Source organism: Dendronephthya gigantea, unplaced genomic scaffold (assembly GCF_004324835.1).
Source record: "Dendronephthya gigantea isolate DGI-Jeju-01 unplaced genomic scaffold, DenGig_1.0 000030F, whole genome shotgun sequence".
Classification (NCBI taxonomy): domain Eukaryota; kingdom Metazoa; phylum Cnidaria; class Anthozoa; order Malacalcyonacea; family Nephtheidae; genus Dendronephthya; species Dendronephthya gigantea.
In genome coordinates, this window is record NW_021163040.1 from 968,971 (window position 1) to 983,392 (window position 14,422).

General features: G+C 36.2%; 1 protein-coding gene across 1 annotated transcript in view; it reads right to left on the minus strand.

The window, feature by feature from the left end:
- Positions 1 to 816: 816 nt before the first annotated feature.
- LOC114524164 (receptor-type tyrosine-protein phosphatase S-like) overlaps positions 817 to 14,422 on the minus strand; it is a 38,036-nt gene continuing 24,430 nt past the window's right edge. The window contains exons 12-32 of the mRNA XM_028545294.1: positions 14,197 to 14,260; positions 13,154 to 13,377; positions 12,889 to 12,946; positions 11,887 to 12,013; positions 11,179 to 11,354; positions 9,019 to 9,131; positions 7,670 to 7,757; positions 7,010 to 7,083; positions 6,510 to 6,546; positions 6,322 to 6,419; positions 6,110 to 6,229; positions 5,736 to 5,893; positions 5,275 to 5,410; positions 4,665 to 4,799; positions 3,903 to 3,999; positions 3,365 to 3,441; positions 3,137 to 3,271; positions 2,812 to 2,943; positions 2,137 to 2,288; positions 1,611 to 1,746; positions 817 to 1,421 (exon numbers count right to left, since the gene is read on the minus strand). Coding sequence (XP_028401095.1) covers positions 1,353 to 1,421; positions 1,611 to 1,746; positions 2,137 to 2,288; positions 2,812 to 2,943; positions 3,137 to 3,271; positions 3,365 to 3,441; positions 3,903 to 3,999; positions 4,665 to 4,799; positions 5,275 to 5,410; positions 5,736 to 5,893; positions 6,110 to 6,229; positions 6,322 to 6,419; positions 6,510 to 6,546; positions 7,010 to 7,083; positions 7,670 to 7,757; positions 9,019 to 9,131; positions 11,179 to 11,354; positions 11,887 to 12,013; positions 12,889 to 12,946; positions 13,154 to 13,377; positions 14,197 to 14,260 — 2,406 coding nt within the window. The 3' untranslated portion in view covers positions 817 to 1,352. The remainder of the gene's footprint in view (positions 1,422 to 1,610; positions 1,747 to 2,136; positions 2,289 to 2,811; positions 2,944 to 3,136; positions 3,272 to 3,364; positions 3,442 to 3,902; positions 4,000 to 4,664; positions 4,800 to 5,274; positions 5,411 to 5,735; positions 5,894 to 6,109; positions 6,230 to 6,321; positions 6,420 to 6,509; positions 6,547 to 7,009; positions 7,084 to 7,669; positions 7,758 to 9,018; positions 9,132 to 11,178; positions 11,355 to 11,886; positions 12,014 to 12,888; positions 12,947 to 13,153; positions 13,378 to 14,196; positions 14,261 to 14,422) is intronic.

Here is a 14,422-nt window from a genome sequence, read left to right on the forward strand (position 1 = left end):
TCCTTTTCCCTGTTGAAAAGGTAAATGGAGAAGTGGCTTCTTGCTCTGCATAATTATGACGTAGGGGATGACTTTATTCACTTCTCGGGGAAGCTATTTTTGCCTCAGGTGAGCTTGTTTTCAAACTCTCCATCCAGTACAGCTAGCCAAGGGGTCAGTCTTGCTATGGCTCAAATAAGTGCTCCATTACATAGAAAGTTCAATGCAAAATTTTCCATAAACGAGAATAAAACATAGGACAATAAGTTTCTTGTCTCTCTGACCCTTTCTTTGTTTCTACTTAGTCGTCACCTGTCGCTACAATGTCAAGTAATAGGTGTGAAGAACGATGGTATTTTTATGCGATCAACCCATATTGCTTGTCGCTACCACGACAAGTGGTAACAAAAGGTGTAACTAGGACGATAATTTGGGGAGGGGGTGTTTATTCATATATTCGGTTCCGTCTGACGAATTAATTAATTGTAAACGTAATAGGTTGCCCTAGAAATCCGTCGGGCTTCTGAATATATGAATAAACGAGGGGGGGGGGGGCGTTCAATTATTGTTCTATAGTTACGCCGCCAACAAGTGGCCATCTATAAGACTAAAGCCCCGTTTACACTACGCGCTTTGACCTGGCCTTGACCAGGCCTACGCCTATATTAGTATATGTGAACGTTGTTTATCCGGCCTGGACAAAATCCAGGCCGACAGTAAAAGGTGGCCCGGACCTGACCTGGAGCCAGTGAACTCAAATAAGACTGGAACGCTCACTCCCTGACTTTCCCTCATTAATGAGTGAAGCCAAGATCCACCCATATAAACAGCCCCTTAGTCATAAAATATTCACAATAATGTACTGCATCGTATAATATATATTATATACAATTCTCTGGTCGATCTGCATGTTGAAAGCCTTGGTATCCAAAGCATTTCCGCTAATTTTTTATGCTATATTGGCTGCTTCAACAAGCATTCACCCATGTTCCGATGGCACTTTTTTCCACACATTTACTGAACAATGTATGATTGTGAAACATATTTGTTAATTAATCATCTTGCAGTTCTAACATCCATGGGGACTCAAAGTTGCTATGCAATGAACTTTATTTGCATGTAAAACGATTTGTGGTCTTTGTCTGTTGGAATTTGACACTCTAGAGGTATGGTTGACAAAGGGGCAGTTTGGCCAATAATGATAAAGGCACAACAGAAATGGGAGAAGGCCCCGCGAAAATTACTGTTGTCCTGGAAAACAACAAAATTCTCGGGAAAGCCTTTGTTATGAAGAATTTGGTCTTTAATCGATTGCTGACCTGCGCCATTAGCACCATTACAGTCGTCTTCGCCAATGACTCACAGCATAGGCATCAGTAGGGCTGGCAATTAGGTGACCTAATGTGTTCACCTAAAGCATGATAGCAGAATTTGTACTGTTTCTATAATAACAAAGAAAAGAAACACACAATGGTGTATTAACATTACGATTGAAATTTGATAAACGTCGTGATAAGTCGAAAATAATTCTACGTAGATTGAAAAACACATCAAATTTTAACTTAGTTGTTTTAACAATCTTTTTTACAAAGAATTAGAAGCATTGGAAATATTAAAATTAATGTACTCACGATGTTTGCTACCATTCCTATTCTTTGCGTTCTAAGGTTGCGTACAACGCTGAATACGTCAACAATGCTCTCCAACTTCATTCTCTCCAGCGCGATGTATATCGTTATGAATGTTCCGACCCTGCCACTACCGTCGCTATAGAAAAGAAGCTTTCTGTGTAAGATTCTGTGGTTTCGGGAAACACTATTTTTTGTGCACATGGGCTAAAATAGTTTAGATAACAAGATAACTTTATCATGGGTAACAAGCAGCAGAAATTGGTTGGATAGGAACTTCTGTAGGCCTAAATTGTTACTTCAGGGTCTGTTAATGCAATTTGCAGAGTTGCCATTTTAGGGGACCTGGCCGGAAAGAGGTAACGTTTGGGAATCTCGTGATCTTTTAAGGGTAATTACAGAGCCTTGCAGACAGCACATTACCTCAAATATTTATATTTTCACCGCGGTAAACGAATTTCATTGCATTTCAAGCGGCGGCTGTTGCACAATCCGAGAACATGAGAATTATTACAGTTACAGCGCTTACCTGCAATGAACCAATGTTAGGCCATTTCCTGTCCGTTGCTCTAATTTCACCACTTCTTTCAAAAAGTTTAACAAGTGAGAAACACTGGCAGGTACACCATGATCGGACCATTGAACAAAATTTAGATGATATAATTTACGCACTTCTCCATTCTGAAAACCAATGGAAGGAAACAAAGTTAAATTTAAAAATGGATTATTTATTTTTAAATCGATTACCTAAAAAAGTGAAAATTTCGAATCAAACAAATGCCCTCAAGCAATACACTAGCGTGTTGTATTTATACTCTTTAACTCTATCGTATTCGTTATTTAGTGAATGACACTAACAATAATTGAAGAATGAATAGCATTGCATATGTCACGATTCATCGGCTGAAAATATTACGTAAATTTTTCTGCGAGTATACACGAGAAACAAAATGTCTTTACCGATGCATGACCACCGACCGTGGAAGAATTGCGACATATAAAATTGCACGCAAATTCTCAAGAGTGGTAATTGCACTTGCATGCATGTAACTAGATTTATAATCGTGCATAAACTTATAATAGTTTAGAATTTACACAACTCCTCCATTCCCCGTACAATTCAATATAGATTTCCATCTATACATGGATTGTGAACTCTATAATCGAATAAAATAAATAAATGAAAGAATACTACTTCGCTTACCTTAGTATTTGTGCATTTTAAAACTCTCTGAACATGGGAATCAAATTCTTCTTCCGACTCTATTTCTATCATCAATAATCCAAAAATGATGTATTCTTCGCCTTCAGACGGCCAGTATTGTAAAAACTGAAACTGAAAGATTCATCAAATTTTAAGTGATGCATTTAATTAAGTGATGCAACAGAAGAACTGAATGTTGAACTAGGTGTGAATTCGGTCATCATCCGGTGCAGAGAGCAAATAGTTCTGTGCCAACGTTCCATACAAATTTGATTTTAGGAAAAAGTTAAATGATAACAAAGGGTAATGCGAACAAATTTTGTACCTCCTCATTCTCTTCTACATTTACTAACATTACTAAAACATAACATTCGTATTCCCAAATCATACGCCAGAAATCCTCTATTGACTCTTTAATGGGAGCCTGCGTAGCAATAAATATTTCTCTATTTCGATATCCCTGCAATAACAAATATGACGTCATTCAGGTATGCTTTCAATCGTTATGAAATTGCAATTTACACCTCGATCTGGGTCAAAGTAATGAACTTACGTCTATAAACGATGCATTTATATAATCAGATCCTTTTTCATTTGGATAAGGCCAAAGCTTGATTCTAGTACTATCATCTGCAACGAAAATTATAAAAAATTATGCATTCCCATCATATTTATAATGTGTATGATTCATATCTTCATGTAGCCACTGTTCCTGTAGGGAGAGGGTAAACAGACTAAATTTAGCCTTCTTCAACATGCCAGTTTCTCCGTAGCTTATCGTTAGGCTGATTTAGCACGAGATCGAGAATGTAAAAGACGACGCAAAAATAGCGAATAAAATGGCGAATAAATGGCGTGATGCGCCCATTAGCCATTTAATAATCGAGCAGGGTACTGGGTCTAGTTGCGAACCGCAAAGCATCTATGGACTGTTTGGAGGGACAAGTTGACAGTGGGAATTTGAAGCATTTGAAATGCTAAATTGAATTGAATTTAAATTGAATGCTTTCTTGAGCACTTACATTGATACGTAAATTCTCGATATTTCGTTTGAAAATAATGAAATGATTTGAGTAACTCATTTAACTTACACGGCAGAATTGAATTATGTCGATTCTTCTTCTGATTTTCCGGCATGAGACCATTGACACATGTTTCTTTTTCAACCACTGATATAGCAGCTAAATTCTAGACAAAGTAGTGTCCATAAACATTATAGATGGAAACGCTGGGAACTCGGATACATCATACAGTCTCAAAGTCGGGACAGCGTACCAGGGTAAACGATTTAAAATCACGGGCTCACGGCTACGCATGGGGGCATGGTAAACGGAGTGACCTGGCCTCAAACATATAAGGCGAAACTAGAATGATGATAGACTAGAATAGGATGATATTGCTAATGCAAGATGAGACAATTTAAAAACGAAAGTATTAAAAGAATAATTGAAAACATTTTAAAATCAAGAAGCTAGTCCAACATAATTTTTTCAATCTCAGACTTTCCTCTTAAAACTTAAAGCAGCTAATTTGTGGGACGTTAGCTAGCGCGCGAAGCATTACTGGTAAATGACACTCCCTAGTTCTATGTTTTGACTATAGCTTTGCCATCTTGGTAATATCGGTTGTATTAAACTGTATTACTTTGAAGCTTGAAAGGACGTTCATTGGTCAATAATTTCGCGACATTTCCACAATTATTAGGCATAAATGTAAAGAAAGTAAAATCCTGCATGTGTAAAACACAAGTGATTTGTGAAGAGGGAAGCGCAAGCGTGTGTGTATTATTTTTTAGTTTAAGAAGAAGTTTAGATCATTAATTACAACGGAAGGTGTAAAGTAGATTTACTAACTTCGAATTCTCTAGAAAATACATCATCATCTTGCTCAAGCGCGCGTAACCTTTCCATGAATTCTGGAACTGAGATTTCTGTGTCACTGCAAACTGATGCCTCGAGAATTGCCTCGTAAATAAAGCTGTACTGTGCCTAAAATTGTGGAATTTTTTAAAGACATGATAATATCACCCAATAGGATATACCATGATCATTCTGCCATATTTACTTGGAAAGAACTGCTATGCAGTTTCCAAATGCACCACAATAAGGTGATTTAACATGACATAGGGCCATGATAAAGTACTTTATCAATAGTTTGCTTTTTATCGCGATCACGACTACAGTGAAAAAAATGTTAGGTAGGCCTGCTAAATATAAATTTAGCAATATGCTCCACCACCCACCGTGTGATATCCTATATCAGAATATGGCAGTTTTGTTGAAGCAATGTACAGTTGCTGCAGAAGCATTAATTATTGATTGCCAAAGCGATATGCCTCGTTTCTAAGGGATAAGCTTTTTGGTTGCAGTTCCCAAAAACTGCCTTAATTATTGTGCATGCATTCTCAAACTCACTATCATCTGTCGTCGCTGCGACGTCGGAATGTCTGGCCATGGCACATACCTCAGTTTGAACCATTGTACTCCTTTGTGTGCGCATGTGAGAAACGAATTTGTAAATATCCACCACTCCTTCATCTCTCATCTGGTCGAGCAACCCATCTAATGCGATAAACGTGCCGGTTCTTCCAACGCCCGCACTAAAATGTTAAGCAGTATACATAGTGTAGAAAAAAAATTACCGCACAACGGGGGAGGGGTTTGTTTTGACCTAATCGGCAAATTTGTTCACGTTTTTCAGGCTAAGCCAATCAGACTGTCTAAATTGTTAATACTTCATGTAAAATGGTATATGATGTAGTCAATTTTGATTGCGTTAAGGCATATTTAGACCATTCATCCAAAATGCTTTCTAAGTGCAAAATTGAGTGCAAGTGCAAAATTTTTAAAACAATGTTTTTTTTTAAATTGTAAAAGAAACAGAATAGTTTAATGCCCCTTACTGTATCCGGGCAATTGTCATACCTGCAGTGAACGACAATTTTTCCTGTAGTGACGTGGAAGTAATTTTTAACGCGTTTGATGAATGCCAGCAGTCGAGATGGATGAACAGGAACTCCGTGGTCTGGCCAGGCGGTATAGTGAAACTGTGTTACGTCTCGTGTAAGTTCTGTGTTATTGTTCTGCAAACAATTAATGTGAAACGTGACTTTTAAAGAAGGGATGACCGCTTTCTTTATATCCGTTTGTGGTGGAAATTCTTTCTGGCTCATACTACCCTAGCTTTCTTTTTCTGTTATGGTTCACTTCCCATTCATTTACCTTTTATAGACATATTGAGAAAAAAGTATTGCATCTTTTAAAAAGATGTACTTGTTATTTCGCGCATCTACACTTACTTGCTGCAACTGGAACTTTCTAATAGTATAATCCGTAAGTTCCCATTCTTCAATCGGATTTACAGTCAGTGATCCAAAGAGTTCAGCTTCGGTCACAGGCCAGTATTTTTGACACTTAACCTAGTGTGAAAATCATAAGGCGAATACTCAGACTATTACTCTTCTGAAAGCTTTTTTTTCAACATAATGAATTTTCATGTAACTTTCCTAACCTTCCCCTTTTCTACAAGATTGGTAACCATAACAATTGCAGAGCAATTTTGCTCCCAAACCATTCTCCAAAAATCATTAAATGTCGATGCAGCTGGTCCTAAAATACATACACTTTTAATTATTAATCAGCTGCGATAAGTGCATGATATGGCTGTATTCAAAGTCAACGATTTGTTATTGACCATACCTTGAGTTGCAATGAACTTTTCAGGACAATTATATCCCTTTGAAAATTTGAAAGGTTGTTTTAATCCCAAATTATGCATTATTATGATAAAATGCATACAACTCTACATTACTCCAACCTCCACCACCTAATCTCTCACTATCTATGATGTCACCTGATATCCCACCACCACCACCCAGTGCCACCTCCTGACCTAAACATCCCTGCGCTACCTCACACACCATATTGCCAACTATTTATCATTGCAGTTGTCATTTAACGTCCCGCGATATTCTGCTACGGTTATGTTTGATTGTTTTGAGTACACATTTATAAAATTTCTTCGTTCAATATGACCTATACTTTCCAGTAAGCATGTTACAGTGAAGTAAGCGAAAAGTAGACCAGTCAATCATGCTTTGCCTGCAACTATATCAGACTTTATACTTTATAACTTTTTTAAAAATACACATAGGTGTCACACAATGTACTTTTACCCAACTATTATAATCAATACTTACGTCGATGTAATTAGCATTGATATAGTCGGATCCATTATCCCCTAAATTGGATAGGCAGACACGTGTATGGTCATCTAAATGCAAAAAAGTTCACAAAGAAAATTACAAATCTTGTGGCAATTATGGCAATTAGTAGTGACGATGAATATAAGAATAAACGAGACAACTACAAGGCTAGGTTAAAGTGTCTTTAAGGCGAATAACAAAACATTGAAAAACTTTAAAACATTACGATTGCAGAAAGACTGCAGAACAAAGTGTGAACAACTTGTGCTAGAGTTGAAGTTCATAAATAGTAAATCTCAAGTAGTCGCATCAATAATAATTTGAGAGTGTACAGTAATAGGATTCCAAAATCGGGTACGTCACACACGAAATCGAGGCGAGACGAGAGACGTAGTCTATCCAAGATGGTGTCAAAGTCTAAAATCGAATAGCATGCAAAACCACGTTGGACACCGCACGAGTCAGAATTAGAATGCGTTCTCCTTCGTCGAACGCAATAAATAGCTAGAAATTGAACTAAAGTGCAGAAACCAAAATGAAGCAGCTCATTTTCTATGTAAATATTGTCGACTTTTGGGGCGTTAACAGCGCAAATGCATCAAACGTGAAAAGGTTAAGACATTGACGCTCTTCATAGTGCATGTATGTACTTACATGTAACAATATTTGCATAGCGGTTCTTCGACTTGTTTACAGGCTTCTTACATTCTTCATAGGAGTAGTATATTTCCGTATCAATTGACTGCGATGAAAAAATTATTTTAATAGCTACCACAATTTATCAGTAAAAAAACTTTATAATATTATACCACAGATAGATCTAGTAAGTAAAGTAATGATAACAGTAGCTCGTATTTATCAAAAGATTCATAAATATGTGATAAAGATATTATGTATATATCTCGCCATTTTTCTGTTAACATTTAATCATACGTTAAGTCAGGTGAAATTAAAGATCAACAACGTACAAATCAATCAAAAAAATTTTGAAATTATTTATTATTCAGGTTTCCTATTGGACAAGCACAGGACTTATTCAGTGGGGTAAAGGTACCAGTAGTTTTTAAAAGATCCAGTATGGAGGTTGTAACAAAAACTAAAGAGATGAGCCTGGTTAGGTAGGGCTTTAGGGACTGTGAAAAAAACGGCAGACCTATAAATTACATCATGAGACCTATAGGAATATATATAATGGGATTGATATTTAAATGCAAATGCAACTGACGTTTACGCAAAGTATGCTGTCGGCATGTCGCGCACATCCTTCATCTGATGTGGTATTAATTCGTTTATACCGCAAGTGAAAAGGTAAAAACATGTACATTTTTTTAAATCTAATACGAAAGAAGCTTTATTGATTTCTTCAACGTATGATTTGTATGATAGCTCGATCCTTTTAAAATATTCTAGTCGTGTAGTTTTTCAGCAGTCACAGCTCTTATAGCTTTATATGTCGTTAATAATTATCACCGCAAATCCAGCTTATTTTTGTCCGAGATTTCAGATTTCTTTGATAATTTTTGTGAAACTATATATATAACTCTTGTCACTTTGAGGTAGCATGGACGAAAGAGAACTGTGGAATACCTCGAAGAGCTGTCAAGCGCTGATTAAAATGATAGAAACTGATGAAAAGTGTAGATTGCTGATTTGTGTGTGTAATATCAAGTGTACGTGAAGAATCATCTGAATGATTGTCGCAAGGTTTCGAAGATCAATCATTGTAAACAAGTGATACGTACATAGTTTTCCCTGAAATTCCTTGTTAAATAAATGCAGACACGTGGGTTAAATCATCCTAATTTTCTTAATTGGAATTAATATTACTTGTCAGAAATTCTCCTCGATAAGAACCTAATCAAAGTCCCATGAAGAAAGCCCAATATAGCTTTCATGACACATGAGCAAATTACTGAGATGGGACGAACAGCAGCCTATTGAAGAGATTAGTTAGAAACGGTTATAGCTAGCGGGGGAAGACTTTGAAGAAAGTCTTTGTATACCTTAAATTCTTCAGCAAAACCTTTGTTTCCATTTTTCCGATGGTCCGTGCAATATTCCAACAGATTCAACACGGGAATCGGTTTAGTTGATCCGGAAAGTACTTTCAGCGGCACTAAAAGTGTTGAAAAACAGCATTAATTACATCACGCTGCGCAAACAGGTTTTTCGACTAATTATTCGGGCAAGTAGATTATTGGCTTCTAATTATTTAAAGAGTCGGTAAAAAAAATGCTAATTGGTGATTATTTGCAAGGGTGCGAAATAATTTCGCTTAAAATAAATAATTATGCTACGTTTAGGGCATTTTCGCACCAATAATGCGGAGTTAGGATATGAATTATTCATTTAGAATCTTATTTATCGAAATTAGTGTAGTATTCATAAGAAGTGTGCTCGCGTGACATATATTGTGGTAATCAGAATCTGAAAAAGGTTCTTAAAACACATAAGATTTCGAAATAAATGCAATATAAAACTGAAAATTAATAGTATAATTATTCTGAATGCCCAGATTTATGTTAATAATAGGCCAACAACATCAAATTATGGATAATTAGCAATTTTAATATTGCTGAATATTGTGGATTGAAAAATGAGACAAACACGAACTTTTGAATTCTGATAAAACTCACAAGAAAATTTCACTTAATAGTGCGTGCATAATTTAATCAGTATCCCCAGTGCGCATATAATGAAATCAAGCAAGTGTAATATTATGAGGGATGATACCTCAAGCTAGGGCAATATTGGGTGGCCTAAGTGAAACCATTATCATCATGATTCAGCCTGGAGAATTAATCACTTTCTTACTCATTAAACGTTCATAGCACGTCTCTCAAAATCAATTTCCTCAACATAAATATTGAAAACAGCATAAAATATTAATTGTCGGCCATGGACCCTAACAGAAGCTGACCGCTTGCGGCTTTAATAGACGGACAAATTATGTATACTTTTCCTTTTTGCGAATTTTTTGGTTTAACAAGATCATTGGATTTGAGAAGCGTTTTGTGAACCCTTCCATTAACAACTTTTGTTCCTTGTATTGAATTTACAATTGTCTGTTGTTTTAGCACGTTACAGCAAATTACTGTATTAAATTAGGTGAATAGTTGAACGTTGCAATAATCATGATTTATTTCAGAAACAAGGTTTACATTTAATAGTTCATTAAGTTCGGTTATGTTTCAAACAAACAGTTATATACATATATATTCAAGGAAAGTAACAATCAGTTTATACGGCTATAAAACGTGACAAAATGAGACAAAAGGATGGATCTTCCGTCGTAAAAACTTAGTCATAAAAAATTCATGTCACATAGCTTATTACTTAGGCACGTTGCAGTCATTTGCATTGCAGCTGCATCGCCTCTTCTTTCAATTACAAGTTTTCATTTAATGTCTATATACTTGCCCAAAAAATGTTACAGCTTATGCATTTAAATATTTAGAATCGTGAAAAGATATATATACTTTGCTATAGCTACACAAAAGCAAATTTAGGGCTTCGGCTATTCAATTTAGCTAATACAATATTTTCATTCTTTATTTTGTAGCGAGTCGTTACTACTTATTTTATCTCTCCTAAATGAACTACATTTAAATAAGACGTGAAAGTCTATATGCAAGAACAAATGGATTTTCTTACATCACCACTCAATGCGTTTTGCTCGGCGCATTGTTGTTGGCACTGAAATAAGTCGTACATGTTCCATCCGCTTTAATTACTGCAATGCTCAGTACCGAAATAATTACCTTGTTATTAATGTTTTTAGAATAAAGGGGGAAATAATGCCTAAAAGAGGCTGTTGAGAGTAACTTTGGTATCTAGGTCGAAAATCTAGCTCTCTGCGTAAGAATACAAAAACAATGTCGCAAAACTGTTTTAATTTAGTCAATCCCCTAAAGGTCCGCGCCTGTCCTAGCCCGCGCGATTCCACTATGACGCACTGAGCTACGTTTTTTAAACTGCCTGAAGTATTTATAGAATTTTAACTAAAGTTAGAATTTACTTTTCCGTATACCAGGGAAATGCGAGGGAAGAATACATTCATTTTTCTTTATGTTCACCATCGAACAGGGTTTAGCCTAACACAAAACGCTATCTCGAGTCCATCCTGTTAAATCCACACACGACAAAATCATAATGATATACACCTTGAACGGAGTTTCCTTTCTTCTCTGGCCTGAGATATTTCTCGCTACCAGGCGAGTCGCTGCTCAGGTGATCCGACGGTGATGACATGTGCGTGTGACCGTTTTCTCTCGTGATGAGCACGTTAGGAGCACCACGCGTACCTTGGCCAGAGCGTCGCTGATTTCGTTGCCGTTTCCTGTGCAGAGGAAAGATGCATGCGTTTAAATGCTGATCCTACATTTTGTTAACGCTATGAGGGAATATTAATAATTTATTGGGTATAATGGAACAGAAATCAGCTTATTTAATAGTAGGTTTTCAAGTTCAATTGTTCCAGAATATGATTGGTTAAACGTACGTCACGGGAAAGGCAATAAATCCGACTGTTCACCGTTTGAGCGAGGGCAAATGAATTAACCACCGGGGATTTCCACCGATTTCTTTTTTTTTCGGTTTACGAAAAGAAACGAAGAAGAAATTGATCATGAAAACTTACTGATAGAGAAAGATGAAAGGTCTACCGAAAAAACAACAAAGTACACCAATTAGAATGGGCATGAGAGTTAAATTTGAAAATCTGTTTCTGTTGAGTATTTTCACCAGTTTTTTTTCTTGAAATATGCCGTATATTAAACCGGCTGATTTCCTCAGGAAACATGTTTTGTTGACCCTAGCTCGACCACCAGTTCTACTGCAAATGTTATATTTTATATCGTAAAAGTTCTCACCTGTAATTGTATCTCACAAACATCGCCAGAATTATGATTACGAAAGCAAATATCAACACTCCAGCAATAATTCCACCGAACATTGGAACATAATCAGTCTCGTCGCTCTCCCTTGCTTGGACAATAGCTAAAGGATTAGAGAAATCATTTCACATCGTGCAAATTAAAATACAGACATTCTTATTATATATTTTCTACAAATGGTGAAACAGCTGGTAAAATTCTAGAATCTCTTCAATTTGATTAAAGCTGTGGAACCGGGCGTAATATCTGACCATGGTCAGGAATAGCGTGACCATATACGAATATTTTATCAGCAAAGCTGCTCAAATATATTAGATTGCTCTCATCCAGGTGAGACTGTTTATGTGCGTCCGACATAATCTAGCAGATTATGTAATTACCAGACTGGTCACACTGTTCAGGAATCCTTTATCTCATGTTCAAGCTAACTTGTGTTTGTTTTGTTTTTCTACTGAAAAAGTATTTTCAAGTTTTTAATTTTACATTTGAAAATATGGCCTGGGACTAATCATCACGATAAGTAAGTTTTAGTAAACTTTATAAATAGTTTTGATCATTTTGTCACCGTTAGCATTGCTGAATCTGACTACACAATCAAATCAAATCAGATGGTCGCTTCAGCTGGTGTATAAGTGAGGAGAAGAGTTAAAATTTTTAATATTTTGAAATTTTTAATATACAGTTTTGTAAAATCGCTCCTTAAATATAGAGACTGATTTAAACAGATTGTTAGAAAAACTAGTTGCAAACTTAAGTCCTGTGCCCGGCCTTTGTTCATCTGTGCCCGCCCTTCATGTTGGTAGCCTGAGCGCTAAGGAAATTGGTCAATAAATCGACTGTAGTGTAAGGGACTAATCGAATGCCTCTACTGCATGAGGAACTATAGCACTGACCATCGAATAGAAAATATCGCTGGATTACGATATGAATGCTGCGAAATCAGTTTGCAAGTTTTATTATTTCTCTCGCTTATCTTACCTGACGATATTTCCTTCATTTCACTTAAGAACACTTGGTGTTTTGATCGCGCTTGTACCTATAAGCAATTAATTGCTTTAAATACAACATCTGTAAAAAACTTGGTCGCATGTCGGCAACAATTGACGGATTTTAGGTGAGATTTTTTATATTTCAGAGTGAGCTATATGCTGTATGAGCTCTATTCTGAATAATTCTTTACGAATTAAAGCCAGTAACAAGTTATTTCCATTTTCCTTGCGTACGTATAAAAATAAATACATACCTTCACTTTGTATAATTTACCAGATGGCAGTCCATTGACTCTTGCTGACAAAGTTTCGTTATTTAAGCCAGACCTTATATGCATGAACTTCCAATTTTCATTCGAAGTGCGATAATAAATTTTATAATCATCTATGGTAATGGAAGGAACGGAAGGTTTATTCCAAGAGATGGTAAAACTGCCTTCTGTCGTGCTGTCGATGTTCATGATCAGGATACCGCTTCCTAGAACAGAAGACAATTTTTCGTGTAAGAACCGGTTGATCCGTGACAGCAAGAACATTGAGGCATATACTTAAGCGATTGACTTACTTAGTGTAGAAGAGTGAAAAAAAAAGTTTTTAAACATAAATAATACTAGAATTTCCACCCCCGAAGTCATAGGAAATGAAGGAAATGATAATTCAGTTTTGACGAGGATCTGACTTCTGATAATCTGAATGATTGTTTAATTTTTATGCTCAGATCAACAGGACAACAAAAACGGCACAAAATAAGAGACGACTAAACATAACGACAAAATATATTATAATGTAATACGATACGATACTCTGTAAGAAACTATTGTTGTAAAACCACCAATTTGTTGTCTCAGACTTTTGATCGATTTATCCAGTAAAAAAAACCTAAAAAATCGCTTTCAGTTGTTGTCTCAGACTTTTGATCGATTTATCCAGTAAAAAAAACCCTAAAAAATCGCTTTCAGTTGCTTTCATCAATAAATAACCCAATAAATGAATCCGAAGTAACCAATTAATATATCGTTTACTGTTTTCACAGTGTGTAGCTACAATGGGATGAAAAACGATGGAATGCAGCTCAGCTCAGCCTTGCCAAGGCAAGGCAAGGCAAGGCGCGCAAGGCAAGGCAACTCAACGCAATGCAACGAAACACAAAGCAACGCATCGCAGTTCAATGTAATGCGATTGATAACACATTACTTATTCCAAGTATATTTTAATGTGTCAACAAAATGTTGTATAAGTTGCGAACATCACAGTAAAATACAGTGTGGGAAAGTGAGTACAGCAGTGATTACCGTACCTTTCTTGAATTCCAAAATGTTGCTCTTCAATCCAGGTTTATCGCCATTGGCTTGTACCTCTAGCTAAAAAAAATTACCATAAACAAAGTGTAAGAACACGAAATTAGCTTATCCCATTCCCTGAGCTCTAGTGTCACTACTCAGGTTTTCCAGGATTTACTCACCTTAAAAGACATAGCAAAACAGTTTCTGCAAGAGTTTGCTAATTTACTAACACATAGAGCA